This window comes from Pelmatolapia mariae, linkage group LG10_11, assembly GCF_036321145.2.
Source record: "Pelmatolapia mariae isolate MD_Pm_ZW linkage group LG10_11, Pm_UMD_F_2, whole genome shotgun sequence".
NCBI lineage: Eukaryota > Metazoa > Chordata > Actinopteri > Cichliformes > Cichlidae > Pelmatolapia > Pelmatolapia mariae.
Genome location: NC_086236.1, coordinates 73587750 through 73604850, shown reverse-complemented (window position 1 = coordinate 73604850; position 17101 = coordinate 73587750). Strand labels below are relative to the sequence as shown.

The 17101-nt window shown below is 44.1% G+C and overlaps 1 protein-coding gene across 6 annotated transcripts in view; it reads left to right on the top strand.

Annotated features, from left to right (window-relative positions):
- The first annotated feature begins 2372 nt into the window (after positions 1-2372).
- Positions 2373-17101, top strand: part of adam15 (ADAM metallopeptidase domain 15) — a 31376-nt gene continuing 16647 nt past the window's right edge. For 3 of the 6 annotated variants that reach the window (XM_063488601.1, XM_063488600.1, XM_063488599.1), the window contains exons 1-5: positions 2373-2998; positions 7391-7482; positions 15174-15250; positions 15769-15847; positions 15938-16014. In XM_063488601.1, coding sequence (XP_063344671.1) covers positions 2860-2998; positions 7391-7482; positions 15174-15250; positions 15769-15847; positions 15938-16014 — 464 coding nt within the window. In that variant the 5' untranslated portion in view covers positions 2373-2859. The remainder of the gene's footprint in view (positions 2999-7390; positions 7483-15173; positions 15251-15768; positions 15848-15937; positions 16015-17101) is intronic. The other 3 variants (XM_063488603.1, XM_063488598.1, XM_063488602.1) reach the window with 1 other exon arrangement.

Genomic DNA, 17101 nt, shown 5'->3' with positions numbered 1-17101 from the left:
TTGCTTGAATGGTTAATAATACTAGGCTGTATTATTAACCATTCAACCATTCAACCTGTGGACCTCTGGTCACATCAAACAGGTGACAGGAAGGGTTCAAATCCACTGAAGAATTATCATCTGTGTGTGTGTGTTGGTGTACCTTTTTTATTTTATTTTTTAACTTTTTTGTGCATGTTTTGGGAGGTTTATTTTTCCCCGTCTTACTTTACTGCCTGCCTTCGTTCCCACACAGGAAATCTTAAATATCAGGATGAGGTTTGGGTTGAAAGTTGTGGGAAGTCTTTAAAAAATTAGTGTAAGACAATGTATTGGTCTGTAAAGTGTAAAGGCTTATCAGATAATACCGCTTCCAGTCAAATTTTTCAAAGTAAAAGCCTTATTGAGCGCAAAAGACTTCATATATATACATATATATATATATATATATATATATATATATATATATATATATATATATAAATATATATATTAGGGGTGCAACGATACTCGTATCGATATTGAACCGTTTGATACAGTGCTTTCGGTTTGGTACGCATATGTATCAAACAATACAAAAATTTTTATTTATTTTATCAACTTTTCTTCTGACGATGCTGTCTGCGTTGAGAGCTCAGTGGATCTGCGTTCGACTACTCCGCCTAGGCTGCACTGTCGAGCACAGATCCACTGAGCGCAGTGCAAGCTAGCAAGACAGAAGCTAAGCTCGTTGCAACATGGCAACTTGAACCTCCCCCACCCTCATTCAGATCTGGCCTTTGGAACTATTTTGGTCTTCATGTGACGTATGACCCTGAAGGTAAGCGCATTATGGACAAAAGTAAAACAGTATGTCAGATGTGCCACGCAATGCTCAATTACATGGGTGGGAACTAGTGCTTAGCGCAGTTAGCTGGTTAACGTGTTGACTCCGTCCAGCCCCACGCACGGGTCGATCCGCGGTAGCTCGTTAACGGAGATTTGCCGTGTTGTGGCGTTAACGTCATTTCAACGAGATTAACGCTGACAGCACTAGTGGGAACACAATGAATATGACTGCACATTTACGCTGACATCATCCTAGTGCGAAGACAAGTGGAAGCAGACAAAAACAACAAGCACGCATGCTACAAACTTTACCCGAGTCATTTAGACAGCCGTTAGCACATGATTCTCCTTATGGGGACCTGATATGTTTAATATGCTGCTGAGAATATACCCCAGAAGAAGCGTATAGTATAGCTTTTATTTTGGAAAGAGCCATTTCTCTGTAATAAACTCTCTTTTCCAAAGATGAGGGATTTCTCGATCAGATAGATTTATTTTTTTTATTACTTTGTTGTTTCAGCAACATTAAATTTAAAAACTGTACTTTTGAGTTAAAATATATATTTATAATTTTAATAAATGACAAATTAAAAAAGCATGAACATTTTTTTGTATCGAAAAAATATCGAACCGTGACACCAAAGTATCGAACCGAACCGAACCGCGAATTTTGTGTATCGTTGCACCCCTAATATATATATATATATATATATATATATGTATATGAAGTCTTTTGCTCTCATCATATATATATATATCGATTGTTATAACAACAAATCAAGGCAACTCTCTTGTTTTTTTAAATTATCATAATCAAATTTTCACAGAACTCTAATGAATGGGACAGAATACATCTTTTCACAATGCTGCCAGAGGCAAAATACAGAATATGGTAACATGTTTTTATTTATTTGTTTTTATTTTAAATAAAATAATTGAATAATTTTCTTTGTATCATTTCTCTTCAATCGTGGCTCAAGAGTTGGCAGTTCGTCTTGTAATCGGAAAGTGTCCGGCAGCCTCGCCTCTGTCAGTGCGCCCCAGGGCAGCTGTGGCTACAATGTAGCTTGCCATCACCAGTGGGCGAATGGGTGGATCACTGAATGTAGCGTAAAGTGCTTTGGGGTCCTTAGGGACTAAGTAAAGTATTTGTTTTTATTTGACATAAAAACATAAAAACTTTTTTACATTAAAAAAGATAATCATCTTCCATCCATTACCACTGTGAGAAATATTTTTTATTTTATTTTATCTTGCTCATTAAAACAACGGTAAACAATTGTTTAAAAAGTAATTTTCATTATTTCTATTATTTAATCTGAATTTGTTTATTTTAAAAAGGTAATAAACACAAATACAAACTCAGCACTTTTCCAGTTAATGCTAAATCATTTTCTCTCCCATTTTGGCACAAAAATGCAGAAAAAATGAATATTGTGAACAATTTCCTCATCAAAGAGCTAAATCGTTTTATAAAACATCTAGCATTTTCTAGTAATTATAATATAATGACAATCCTTAAAATAGCTACAACACCTACATAAAGGTTTACGCTGTTTTATTTTGAAGGGTCTCTCGCTGTGTTTCCGGTCTCCTCGGCCAGCCTGCTGACGTCACCGTCAGTCCCAGTATAAACACGGACGGTCCAGAGCGCTATGTTAATAAGCAGCTTCAGGCCTCCAAACACGGACGAACAGAGCTGTCCGGAAACAAACGGCCCTAGCCGGAGGAGCTGGCGGGGTTCTCCCGGGGCTGGCGCTCAGTCTGGGACTGTAGGGACACGTTTGGCTGGAGCTGCGCAGATAACGGTCCGAACCAGAGCCGTGATTTCCCGCTACATTACCGACAGTAACGGACACTCCTCCGCCCGGGGTTCGGGACAGCACACGCCGCTTTGTGTGGGTGTTACATGGAAAAGAAGCGCCATGGAGTTTCAGCGGAGCCTCTCCCAGTGCTCGGACACGGTGAGGTAACGGGAGCGGGACGGGGTTGCCTCACACACACACATCAGACAGCAGCAACCTGTTGCTGGTTGCCGGTGACGCAGAGAGGATGAGCGGGACTACCGGGCTGTTGCTGCTACTGCTCAGCGGCCGTGCTGCGTTCATCGTCTGCCGGTCCCTGAACGCACCCCAGGATGTGGGGAGTCTGTCTCGGGACGGACAGACGGACGGTACCGACAGTCTGACAGGTAACGGTAACCGACTGATGGGGGCCGACTATCATTCAGGAATTCACCGGGAGCTTAAAAAGTAAAGATGTAATTCATCCAAAACTCACTGAATCTGGTCTTCTCATCCTATTTTTATTGAAAATAAAACAACAAGTAAAAGAACCTCTTTACATTTAATTAAAACTGTGTAAACAATGATCAAAAAAATAATCATAAAGCTGCGCATACTGTATCTCTACTTAAATTAACTTGGTAATATGAAATTTAAAAATTATAATGAGCATGTCCAAAACCCAAGAAGTCTGGGTGACCAAAGGAAAATCACTGGGATTAAAATAAAAATATTTTAATATTAATTTAATTTTTAAAAATATTTTTTAGTTTAATTTATTTATGTATGTAGTAGTTACTTAATCAAAGAACAGGAAACAATGAATGTAGCTATGATAAGTAATATAATGCAAAGGCTTTGCTTTAAATATGTGGAGACTGGTCCTGGTTATGTGCATAGCCGGCCCCCAAAATGTCAATTTTTAGATCAGGAAAAACCCAAATTAGAGGTTTAAAAAAATAATTAAATAAAAGAGAACAAATGTGCCCTACAGCCAGAAAATCTTGGAGAAATATTTCTTTAAAAACATTTAATAAAGGATTGTTTCAGTTTTCAGCCTGTTCGTGTGTTTATAAATATGTCTCTGTGGGGACCAGTGTGAGTTTTTAACCTGGAGAGTGAGGTCCTTGTGGGCAGTGAGGTCCTTGTGGGCAGTGAGGTGATGGTGGTGGTCCCAGTTCTCTGCAGCTGGATTAACCCTTTGTCTGGATTAAACTGTTGACCATTTGGATCAATCTGGGATTTCTTGGTGTTGTTGCCATTGTTGCCATAACAACACATCTTGAAGGCTACTTGAAGCACTTTTGATGAGTTTTGGAAGATTGTGTGACAGACTCAAATCTGTGACCATGGCAGCTGAGGAAAGGCTGCTATGTGGCTTCTAAAGTTTAATAATTCTGTCTGACTTTATTTTGTCACAAAGTTTTTTATTATAATTTACAGAATTATAAAAGAATTTCAGTTTCGTTTCTTCGTTTCACACCATAAAGAAAATGGGACGATTACTTACACATAGAGCTGGGCGATATAAGATTTTTTCATATCACGATATGTTTTTTTCATTTCAGGCGATAACGATATATGTCACGATATAAGCCAAATTATAACAGCGCTGGCACGGCTGGCAGCCTTAACCCAATTTCCCTCGGGATGAATAAAGTATAATCAATCAAATAACTATATTTGTAAGATTTAAATGTGCCGTTGCTCACGAGTAAAATGTGAAATAATCTGCAGCTTGTTTTGATTTAAATATTTATTTCCCATAATAAGTTTAACAGGGTAGATGTACTTAAGGAACATGAAACTTCAGTTTCAGATAAATAAAGGCAAATATTGCAAACTACACAAAAGGCAGCCGCTAAGGCGTTTAAGTTTCAAAATAGAACAAACAAACCAAACTACTAAATTGTCAATTCCACTTAGAAACAAAATTTTAATTCTAAAAATAAATCTTAGTTTGTTTTACAGAATAACAGACAAAATTGACTAACTTTTGTCAATATCAAATAAACTGAGAACTAAAAGGAAATTGTCAATCTCTCCTTGTTGTATAGCTTAGCTTTTCAAACAGTTCTAACAGTTACTTTAGTCTGACAAAAGCCGAATGACGAATTAGCGCTTTCAGTCAGAGATTGAGCATGCACCGGTTTATTGTATTTCCAGACTTGCTTTCGGCACAATTTACAGTGCGCGCTACTCTGTTTTTTGTCAGACTTGAAATAGCCGAAATACCTTCACACTACGGAACTTCTATGGCCCTTCCGTTCGACAATCTCTCCGGCATTGGAACCATCATCGGTTTTTTTCTTCGGTAACCTTCGCTCACGCTCTCGGTTGATTTTTCTCTAGTCGGCAAACTCATTTCCTCCATTATCTGGGCAGCCCGGCTGCAAAAACAAATACACATGTGCGCCTTGGCACTTGTGCTGTACGTAACAAGTCACGTGACGTGACGCTGCGGCTGTGATTGGTTCGGCTCTGCGCTACTTAATTTGGATTGGCTGTTCTTTTTTTTTCTTTTTTTTAAGAGGACAAGAGAGATGAGGCCTATCGCAATAGTTTAATTTTTCTATCGAGAAAAAGTTATTTCGCAATACATATCGTTATCGTTTTATCGCACAGCTCTACTTACACATTAAACTCCAGACGTTCCAGAATCACGTCCATCACGATTATGTACGTTCCTACAGTTAAGATTGTTTAATTAAGTGTCACCCAACAGTGTCCCTGCTCGTATAAGTTGGAGACATTTGTGCTGAAATATGGCAAAAACTCACAATCACTCTTATCTTTGATCACTGTTGATCCGCTACTTTTCACAAGTCTGGGCTAACTTTAAAAAAAAGAAAGTAACTGATTAAATAATTACATAAATGTCAAAGTTAAAAATAATGTGAAAAATAGTTGCATCCTCATGACGTCACATGTCAGAGACTAGAGAACAGTGTATGCTAATGAGAGTGCTTACAAAGATAGCAATACAAACGGGTGTAACCTTTGACCTCTTTCTAATTTAATACCTGGCGTGTTGCAATGGTAGCTAATCGGACTGCCTCTCTGTAACCAGCTGTAGCGTAAACACGACCTCCCATCCAGCCTGCGTGAGGAACACCGACAGCTCCAAACGGAGCGTCCAGACGGGCGGACAGTAGAGCAGGGCGATATGGCCAAAAATATTTATCACGATATATATTTGAAAATTTGCGATAACGATATAACTGACGATATAATTGATGCGAGACAAAATACAACTCCACAACTTTACTAGCACAAAAAAACACCATCCATTTATTTTCACTTAAACAAGAAGCTGTTTTTTATGTGCATTAAAGCTATATAAAAATTTAACAGTGCAAATGCAAATTCCTTGCTGAAAGTTTAACCAAAAGGCATTTCCAGTAGAAATGGGCTGACATATCCTGAGCATAACCATGTATAATATCCACTGAAGTTAAAAAGAGGTGCTTTGCAACATTAAACTGCAGTGTGCCAAATAAAAAAGTCAAATACATATTTTTCGGACCATAAGGTGCACGGGATTGTAAGGCACATTAAGCGAAACAAAGCAGTCAGATAAATCAAACTTTATTAAACTCATTCTTCTTGCTTCCTCCACTTCTGTACCATTGATTCATTAATGCTGTATTCTATCACAGCTGCTCTATTCCCATGTTGTTGCAGTATATTAATGACTAACCTTCTATTGTGGATGGATTATCTCAGTTGTTCTCCTGATTGAAGTTTGGTCCGTTTACAGCATCCTGCCATGCGATTGCATTTGTCTCTAACCATCAGGAAACTTCACGTTAACTTTTATTGAGTGGAAAAGTGTTAGCGTTGATTCCTCCAGCTTCACTGTTTATGTTATGCTAACATAGCTGTGTCGCTAGCGATCACGTAGCACATCATTACATACCAGCTAGCCCAACTTCAGTAACCTTACAAACGTCACTGCTGTTTAGTTTCTGTCTTCATTTTTGTTGGAAGTGATAGCAGAGCTGTACGTTTGAATTTTTCAGAAATCTCTCAGTCAGAACATGCTATATCATGCTTAGGTAACTAGCGAAACTAGCGAGCTAACTTCCGCTAGCTTCCTGCTAACTTCTAACTCCGTTAAATGTAATAAATTCTGTTTTCATGGATGCCTGGATGTTAAACTTCATAGTTACGCCTGGTAAAGCAGCAACGCTGATCGTTTTATTAAAGATGAAAGAATTTAGACAGTTTTTAACTCTTAGTGATGCTGCAGTGTTTGTTTGACTTTGGGACCTGAAGCGGAGGGAGTTTAGGACCCAGATTACTCCCAGATTTACGAGCACCTTAGTCCGACAAATACGGCAATAACGACGGCCGCTTGCATGTTCTACAAAAAAAATGTGCTTTGTTGTGTATCTGACGGACAAACACCAAACCAGTTCCACATCACTGAAGCTGCACCATTTTTACAAACCAATTCTGGTTCATCCGTTTCACTCAACAATCGGCCATGTGCGTATGAAAACAAAGGCACTGCGCATGCGCGTTTGACCCATATTCTATCGCGATATTTCATTTTCCTATCGTTGCCTAACATTATACCGGTATTACCGTGAACGGTATAATATGGCCCAGCCCTAGCGAACGGCCTCTGATTGGCTGTCAGACAGCACACACTTGGTTCTCAGATCGATTGTTAATAATTAGCAAGTATAAAACTAGCCATAGAAACAACATGATAGTGTAGCCTCTGTCTGGAACCCCGTGTTCCCAGTTCTCCCAGTAGCTCGCTGGAGTTCACCGTCTGTCTTTGTTTTCAGGTGTGGACAGACGCCAACGCCCGCTGCTGGCAAAAACTCGCCCCTTCGTTCTGGTGGACGGGCGGAGACGGAGCCTCGCGGAAGCTTTCCGGGTAGGATGAAAATGTCATTTCGAGGTGGTGCTGCTGTTTGGGTGGGGTATCTGTGTTGGTGCAGTTGTCCTGAGCTCAGTCTGGTTTCCAGCTGGAACTGGATATTCGGGATGGGTGGGAAACACATTCAAACACACTTCCCTTCCTTATTTGAGAAAACAAAGCTGATTTAACCCGCCCATCTGTTATCGCGGTTACCTGATGCGTGTATTTTGGGCACGACATGAAGGGCGTGAAGCTCTGCCTCCACAAACTGCACGTACGGCAGCGTTATGAGTACAGAGACAGCTGAAAACACAAGATGAGGAGATTTGAAATCATATTTTTCACTTTTTCTGTATTCACCAGTCCTCATTTGTAATATTTTTTCTGTTGTCAAACATCAAATCATGAAGTCCTTGTGTTGCCCGGCACTAGATTATCTCCAGCAGACGTGGCCGGGCTGTGGGGGTGGAAGTGTCAGCACAGTTTGAAAGAAAGAGAAAGTGTTTCCATACTGACGTTACGTGGACAGGTTACAGGGTCATTCCTGCACACAGAAATCATCAAACACAACATGTTGTTCTTCAGGTGATGATATAACACAAATGAGATCCTTCAGCTAAGCTACTGCTGCCTGATTGCCTTTTTCTGTGCGTGGACTTACATGTGCAGTCCTCCCACAGAGATCCACTCTGAGCCAGAAAAATGATATTTGGACATTTTTGAATGTTACTGTCCTTCTGAGAGGCCGATGCTGTCCACAGTCAGTTCCCACAGAGACGATCTCGTCCTCCGTGAGCGTTGTCCAAGTCCACCATCGTGGACTTCAGCCAGCGACCGTAGACCTTCCTGCTAATCGTAGGCTCAGACCAGAATCTGCACTAAACTCACTGAGACTGAAGTCCACTGTGGAGGGCGTGGAGTGCATCTGCAGGCCACGAGACTCCTCTGAGAAACAGCTGATTGCAGTAATCATTGAAGACTCTGGAGAAATCTTTATTTATGGAGAACATGGTACATGTTAGCCAGGCTTTGTTTGACTGTGCGTCTGTAAACTTCATCCAGCGAGTGTGGGAGCAAAGTCGTGACTCGCCGGGTTTGTGGACATGCTTGGACTGGGACTGTGTTCGATGGGTACACTGAGGCGCTGCACACTCGTCTGAGCTGCTGCTGGATGATTCATGTTAGCTAACAGGTAACTGTTCTTCTTTACTTGGTGTGTTAGTCGCACGTGTTTGTGAGGAGGCTGTTTCTTTGTGGTGTAGTTTGTAAAGAAGCTATCATGATTGAGAAAAGCGTGTGTAGCTTTATTGATAATGCTGGATAAAGTTTGTTTGACCTGAACGGAAACCGTCAAACTTGAGCGTGCCACAAAGACTGACGGCAGAGCTGCTGAGTTTATTCTGCAGACGAGCAGCAGGAATTGGTGGCTTTACTTTCTCCATCCCAGTTTCAGTCCGACTTCTGAGACGTTATGACTGTTTCAGAGAGGAAGGAAGCCGCAGCGTTGATCATTTTCACCAGAAGCTTCCTGCAGGCACGCTGAGACCTGACTGCAGGAGGGAAGAAGGGGAAGTTGGGGAAAGAGCGTTGTTAGAGGATGGACACTTCCTGCGCTGCTGAGAGAAGCTCTGAAATCATTTCCTGTAGAAACCCCCACCCATCCCAACCCCACCCAACCAGGAGCGAACGTGGAGTTTAGGAAGAGAGAGTAGGAGAGCGGGGGTGAAGGACCCCAGACCATCAGCTCTGACCAGCAAAACCATCATCGGTGGTGCTCTGCCCATAGCTCCCCATGGCTGTGGGTTTGTCTCTGTCCTAGCTCGGCACAGATTCACAGCAACAGTCTTAAGTTGCTTCGTGCTGCAAGGTGACGACCTTACAGCTGTAATCTCCAGTGATCAGATGGTCCCATATAAACTGCATACGGTGATGGTGGGGAGGAAGAACTTCCAATTAACATGGCTCAGGGTCACCTGATCCATCCCTTCACAAAGTAGCCACAGACCGTTTCCACCCGGCTCCCCCACAGTCAGCCTTTACTTCCTTTTACTCGGGGTGATCGCTCCCTCTGAGGGAGGATCTTTTCAGCAGATGTTGCAACATGTTGTGTAACGCAGTCGCAGCTGTGGCTCAGAGAACATCAAACACCTGTGGGATCAGTCCTGCTTTCCTTCACGTGAGCCATTCTTCGGCTTTCACAGAACTGGAACAAAGTTCAGCTCTGGCCTTCTTGTTTGTGTTTGGCTGTCGTTGGCGGCGCCTGACGTCGTGCTTCTCCTGTGTCTTCCTGACACTCGACGTAAACCAGGCCTCAGCTTTCTCCCTCTTATTGCTGTTTCACTCCTCCTTGTTTTTCTGCCTTTCTTCCTGCTCTGTTGTGGTCGGCAGCTCTCGGCCTCGCCCAGAGTTTCTGCAGCTCTGACATCATCTGGAGGCCGGGCGAGAGACATGACCTCACTGCATGGAGAGCGAGTTTTAGGGGCGAAGAGGGAGAAACCTGTCAAGAAGGGAGGGTGGTAACAGATGGTGAGAGTGGGCGAGAGAGGCTGAAAAACACAGCGAGGGGAGGATGAGGTTATAATTAGGTTTGTGGAACAGAATCGTACTTTGAATAAAAACTGTTCAAACAATCACAACAGTGAAAGAAAAAAGTGATGGAATGAACCCACAAAGCTTTCCTGAAGTATTGAAACACATGTATGTGTTCAGACACACGGACACAGGAGGGCTGATTATCAGCAGGCTGAGAGGGCGGGCACAGCTGTACGTGTCACCGGGCCGCGGCTGCGTCGTCTCGAGTTTGCTCAGATTGTTTTGGTTTCGTTTCAGGAGTTTGCAGGCCTCCCCTTAAATGCCCTGTAAGTTAGTCAGTAGGAACATCATCATTGCACTGTGTGGAAATGAGGCTACATATGGCATCATATTCAGGTGACTGCCTCTCCCTTATGTCTGCAGATAGCAACACATCAGGTTTCTTAAGCAAGAGGACCAGAGCTGTCCCACCGGAGTGCCCGATGGGGTCAATTCATTAATGTTTCCATATTTTCAGTGAATTGCACTGCTGTTATATAAAGAACTCCATGATCTCTGAATGTTATGTTCCTTTGTGTAACTCGCACTTGTTTCTGGCTGAAAGCTCGGAGTGAGTCGAGCTGATGGAGGAGTGATGGTGAGGGCAGACTGAGCGTGGCTCAAAGTGCTGAATGGAGCTGAAGGTGAGCGGCTGAGCCGGCAGGCGACGGTGAATCTAAGCACGGGAGAATCCAATTAGCATCGAGGGGCAAAAAAAACACAGAGCAAATTTAGCAAAACCAATCACAAAGGTCTTAGCGTCTCAGCGACGCCCAACGACCTGGCAGAGGAGAAGCGAGCCGAGGTCGATGACCTGCAGGGGACGACCTCGTGAACCTCAGCTGTGCAGGCTGATGGGAGTTCAAACACGAGAGAAGGAAGTGGAAACACGATAGGTTCAACTCACAAATGCAGAGAGACTGCAGGACACAAAGGGAACCAAGTGAGACAAGGAGACACATCCAGGACCAAAATCACAGAAATTCAATTCAATTTTATTAATAAAGCGCCAAATCACAACAACAGTCGCCTCAAGACGCTTCATAGGTACAGAGAAAAACCCAACAATCATATGACCCCCTATGAGCAAGCACTTTGGCGACAGTGGGAAGGAAAAACTCCCTTTTAACAGGAAGAAACCTCCAGCAGAACCAGGCTCAGGGAGGGGCGGGGCCATCTGCTGTGATTGGTTGGGGTGAGAGAAGGAGGACAGGATAAAGACATGCTGTGGAAGAGAGACAGAGATTAATAACAGATATGATTCGATGCAGAGAGGTCTATTAACACATAGTGAGTGAGAAGGTGACTGGAAAGGAAAAACTCAATGCATCATGGGAATCCCCCAGCAGCCTACGTCTATTGCAGCATAACTAAAGGAGGATTCAGGGTCACCTGGTCCAGCCCTAACTATATGCTTTAGCAAAAAGGAAAGTTTGAAGCCTAATCTTGAAAGTAGAGATAGTGTCTGTCTCCCGAATCCAAACTGGAAGCTGGTTCCACAGAAGAGGGGCCTGAAAACTGAAGGCTCTGCCTCCCATTCTACTTTTAAATACTCTAGGAACAACAAGTAAGCCTGCAGTGTGAGAGCGAAGTGCTCTAATAGGGTGATATGGTACTACAAGGTCATTAAGATAAGATGGGGCCTGATTATTTAAGACCTTGTATGTGAGGAGCAGGATTTTGAATTCTGGATTTAACAGGAAGCCAATGAAGGGAAGCCAATACAGGAGAAATCTGCTCTCTCTTTCTAGTCCCTGTCAGGACTCTTGCTGCAGCATTTTGGATTAACTGAAGGCTTTTCAGCGAGTTTTTAGGACTTCCTGATAATAATGAAGTGTCCAGTTTTACTGTTTGCAGTACTTAATCATAGTTCCTAAATCTATGATTATTAAACGATTGGCCAATAAGAAAGTACTTTATTTCAGATCAGAATCAGGATTTTCCAGCCGGGTGGAGCTCCTGAACCACAGCACTGTGGAGTTTCTGATTTGGCTTAAAAATCAGAGTTCCTGCAGTGGAGCTAATCAAGTTTTGTGTTTCACTCTGATTTGATTAGCAATAAATTAAGCCGACTCACGCGATAAAAACGACTCAGCAGCGACGCCGACGACGGCGTTCTCCTCCCAGAGTTTGTCTCTGCAGTTCTAAATACTGACGTCAGTCTATGAACCATCTTACATCTATAATACATTTGTTTCTTTAATAATTCTTGTACTTCAGATTAAGAGCTGCAATAACACGCTCTCCATTTTTAGTAACATGAACAGTAACATCTGTTCCAGCTGCTTCGTCTGCTTTCAGGGAATTATTTGGAGCATTTGAAAAAAAAATGCACACGAGGGCAACTCGAGTCACGCCTGTTTCTTTTAGCGGTGAAAGAAAATCTTTGTACATCAGCTGCGTGCTCTAGAAGTGAACCTAAAGGGGGCGCTGTCATGCTCGTCTGGAGGAACCAATCAGAGGTCTGAACAGCTGCATGTTTCCAGCTCGCAGAGTTTAGTGTGTCGGTGATTCAGTTTCCTCTGCGCTGCCTCTCAGAGTCAGACCCTCCCAGCTGGAACAATCATGACTCAGCCAACACCCCCCCAACACACACACACACACACACACACCCATCCTGCTGCACAATAATCTGACCCCACCACAGTACAAAGTGCAGAGAGGGTGGGGAAAACAAGCACGCCTCAGAGGGGAATTCTGTTCGCTTTTAAAGGAGAACTTCACCCAAAACCTCACCTTCAAAGCCTGCAGGACTGCAGTCCATGATGTGAGGAATAAGTGTTGTTGTTTAGTAAAAGAAGAAAGATCCGAACGGAGCGAGAGCGGTCCAGGTCACATGTTAGTCCAGCTTTCCAGAAAAACAAAACTGAAGGTTATTAATCATCGAGTGGGAGGAGAGCAGAGATGCTCACGCTGACTATTCATGAGTCAGCTGTGAGGTGTAAAGCTGCTTCTTTTTTTTTTAAAATCAGTTGTATAGTCTGTAAACTGTAAGTGTAACAAAATTAAAGATGTTCAAAGTTTGACTGTGTGCTCTGTGTGCTGTGAGACCAGAGCTGTGTGAAAGTCCCACAGTTCTTACCAGTGTGACGTGATATGATCCAGAAATCAATATAACTCCAGATTTCATGTTCTGACACTAAGAACTGCACATTTCCACGATCGCGGCGCGGCAGCGGCCTGGAGCGGCTCCGTGCTGCGTTCAGGAACCGTAAATGCACCTGGGACAGAAAAGAGAGCAGAGCTGTGTCTGCAGCTTTAAACAAACACTTCTGCTGCCGCCTCTGCACTGGACTCGCTGTGGGTGGGGCTACAGGCAGCCCCGCCCACACACAGTGATGGGGAACCAGGTGAGGCAAAGATCAGGTGTTACTCTGGGCTAGCCGGTGTTTCTACCTGGAGAGAGAGAACTGAGGAGTCCAGGTGGAGATTCAAAGAAGAGCTTCACAGTTGTGCTGAGGAAACGCGAACACGACCATCCAGATGTTCATTTAGTTTAAAGACAGCAAAAAGTGGCGTTGAATCAAAGTTCTGTGGTTTATTGATTTGTTTGATTTCTTTTCGAACAGGACATGTTCTATATTGAGTATGATATCGATCAGCGGTCCCCACCCTTTGTTGCCCCACGGACGGTTTAATGTCAGACAATATTTTCACGGACCGGCCTTTAAGGTGTCGCGGATAAATAAACACAAAATAAAATGATCCGACCAAGACAAAAACTGTGGTACTTATGGTGGTAAATATAATAATAAACGTGAATTCACTGTGTAATTGTGTAACTTTATTAGCAGCGTCCTCCTGAAATGTCACGACAACAATGAGAGTAACATCCTCCTCTCTGCCCCTCAATGCTCTCAGGTCGCTATGGTAACATGTAAATATTCCTTTCAAAATAAGACAGACAACTACAACGCGGGAAAAGACCCAGGGAAACAGAGTTAACGATAAAAACCCTGAAAATCATAAATTTCACACCCGAGCCTCAACTCTCGTGGCCCGGTACCAAACGACCCACGGCCCGGTCCGTGGCCCGGGGGGTTGGGAACCACTGATATGACACAAGAAAGAGCTCTCGTAAACTTGGGATACACCATGAACATCATCCCGGCCAGCACTGCCGAGATGATGTTTTAACAAAGGAAATTTAAATCCCATTTTGCATTGCAGTGGGAAAAGTGTAGAAGCCCAGTGCACAACATCTGGCTGATGTCAGGAACATGTGGATGGAGGGGATTTCAAAGCCATGTGTCAGGTGGTTCTAACAGGACGTCCAGCTTTAGCTTCGACCCCGGCGCAGCGGGGCCTGATTCAGTCGCTGAGCCTCGGTGCACAGCGAGGGTTTATGAGGAAAAGCAGGGCGTCATCAGCCACAAGAGCGATGGACAGAGAATGGCCACGTGGCTGCTCCCCATGAGGGGGGTTTCACAGGAAAACTGCTGCTACGCCCAGTAACACACACTCCTACACTTCCTCCAGAGCTGAGAGGAGAAAGCCGCTGGACAGGAAGTGCCTACACTTCAGAGAGAAGCTCCATTAAGACAGGAAGGTGTATTGATTAGATGGCGGATGTACTCTGCACCGCCACATCCTAAAGGAGCAGAAGAAAGGAAGTCACCGGAATGAAGTAAAAATGGTGGAAGCGGAACAATAAGAGTGGGAGTGGGCTCGCTGAATTATAAGAGTTGGTGCTTTTAATTCAGGGTATGAAATCATCATGATGATGATGATGATGAAGTTGAGCAGTAAGTGTGTTTAATAATAAAAATCCAGATGATGATTGGTTCAGGCACACATCAGCCCTCTGTGGTACCTGGAAAAGTTCAGACTGGTGTAAAAATGATCATTTTAAACTGCCGCAGACAGAGCTGTTAGAGTACAGGTGACTGGATATAGAGCAATGAGGAAGCTCCGCCCCTCCACAGCTCTGTTAGTTTCTGTATCTTAGCCAATCATTTATGCCCCCATTGTTTACCTCCACAGGTGCCCTCAGCAGCATTTTGAATGTGCAAATCCGTCTCGTTAGCCTCGGGTATTTGTGTCATTTGGAAGCGCTCCATCCTGTTCTTTTCTTTCCTGCCTCCAGAGTTTAATCGGCTCAGTAAATGAAGGAACTGTTCTTCCTGTGTTCCCAGGATGGCCACCCTGACAGGCTGCAGTGTGGGCTGGAGGTGGGAGGAAGACTCTTCCTGCTGGAGCTGGAGAAGAACCAGTGAGTCTGAGCAGCGTGACATTAAACACCACATGTACAGAACCTCCTGTGACGTTAATCTGAGACGCCGTGAGCTGATATAAATAAAAATGTTGCAGCCGTCACTGCGGATCGTGTCGGATTGAGGAGACATTTTTAATTTTATCGCTGCTATTTGATTCCGAATACTTTCTCAGTCATCATCGTCGCTTACACTCGCTGTTTCTGACTCGATCACTTCCTGTTGACGTTAGTTTACAGCTGATATGTGGGGAATAGTAGCATTGTCAGAGACTTTATTCTGAGCCCCTCCCAACTATCAGCTGTCCTTTGGTGTTGTAATATTTAACTTTTACGCCGCGGCTGCCAGTTTTGGGAAGCCGTGCTCTGACACCAGCCTGGTAGCGAACATCGCAGGTTGTTTGAAAGGCCGTAACGCGAGGGCGCGTCGCATCACTCGTTTGAATGTGATTCTGTTAATGCTGCTGTTTGATTCTCGTCGTCTCTCACACACTTTGACCTTTGTCGTGTCTCTTCAGCGACCTGCTGCCCAAACCGCCAAACGTCTTCTACTACCTCCCCAACGGTACCGGAGTGTCTGTAACGGCCAACCCTGTGGTGAGTCAGCGAACGCACCGCAGCCCGTCAGACCTTCCCCGTGGAGTCGTCCAGCTGTGACAGATGCTGTTGTGCTTATGTCGTCTGCAGACTCACTGTTATTACCACGGCAGCGTCAGAGGATTCCCCCAGTCCAGAGTGGCTCTGAGCACCTGCTCGGGACTCCGGTCAGTACCCCCACCCCCCCCAACAGGAAGGACAACCTTTGAGGCCCATCACAGCGCCCCTCGCTCTCAGCTGGAGGCTTATTTGTGGTTCACAGAGTTTCTAAAAGTAGAGCTTCTTCTGTGAAACCTCAGCTTGGTTTCAGGACACAGACATCCTCTGCTTTCAACTTTAGGTTTGAAACTTTCCTCTTTGGAGGCTGGATCAGGTGACCCTGAATCCTCCTTTCCTCTGAAAAACTAAGAGCAAGACACAACAAACTAAAGCTGAGAGAAGATAAACCTTTACATGTCACTGCCGCGTGCCACAGAGAGCGGAGGAGAAAGCCCCACTGCATCCTGGGACGTCTGCAGGAGAGTTCAGGGTCACCTGTTCCGAGTTTAAGGTGCCTCGAGACAGCTGTTAGAGGTTCCTTATGTATTAAATACAGACACACTATAAAAATACAGTAATTTTAGTCTGAGAGAGGAAGGAAGAAGAAAAGAGAGTTTCTGTGCTTAAACGCTCAAACGGACGTGAAGTCTGACAAACGGAGACGCACAGTTCAGGAGGGAGTCGTCGTGTTTAGACAGCGCTGGTTTCCGAACGCTCATCCTGTTCTGCAAAAACAGAAGCTGCAGATTTCTGCTGACGCGTCAAAGCTGGGCGTCAGGCAGGCAGCTGCTCTCTGGAGGCTCTTCTGGCCTCATTTGAATACAGAAATATGAATATTTATCGCTGACAGCTGTCTGTGTTTAGACTGACAGATGTTCACGTTCGGTCAGTGGAATTCACTGCTGCGTCACGTCCTGTGTAAAAACCAAAAACATGTCAGAAAGCTCCTTAAACCTAAAAACCTCCAATCCGCTCAGTCCAGGACTCGATGTTTCAGGTCGTTGTGTTTAATGCAGTGTTCTTGGCAGAAAACTCGAGTGAAGCGTCAGCGTTCCAGAGCCGGCCGAACTGATCCGGATCAACGACCTCTGACCTGACACAGAAAATGTTCAAGCTGCAGGACGATTATCAGGTTTATTAATCAGCACGTGAAGAGAGAGGGTCCAGCCTGAAGCCCTGAGAGTAATCGCTGAGCTCAGATTATACATGAGCTGT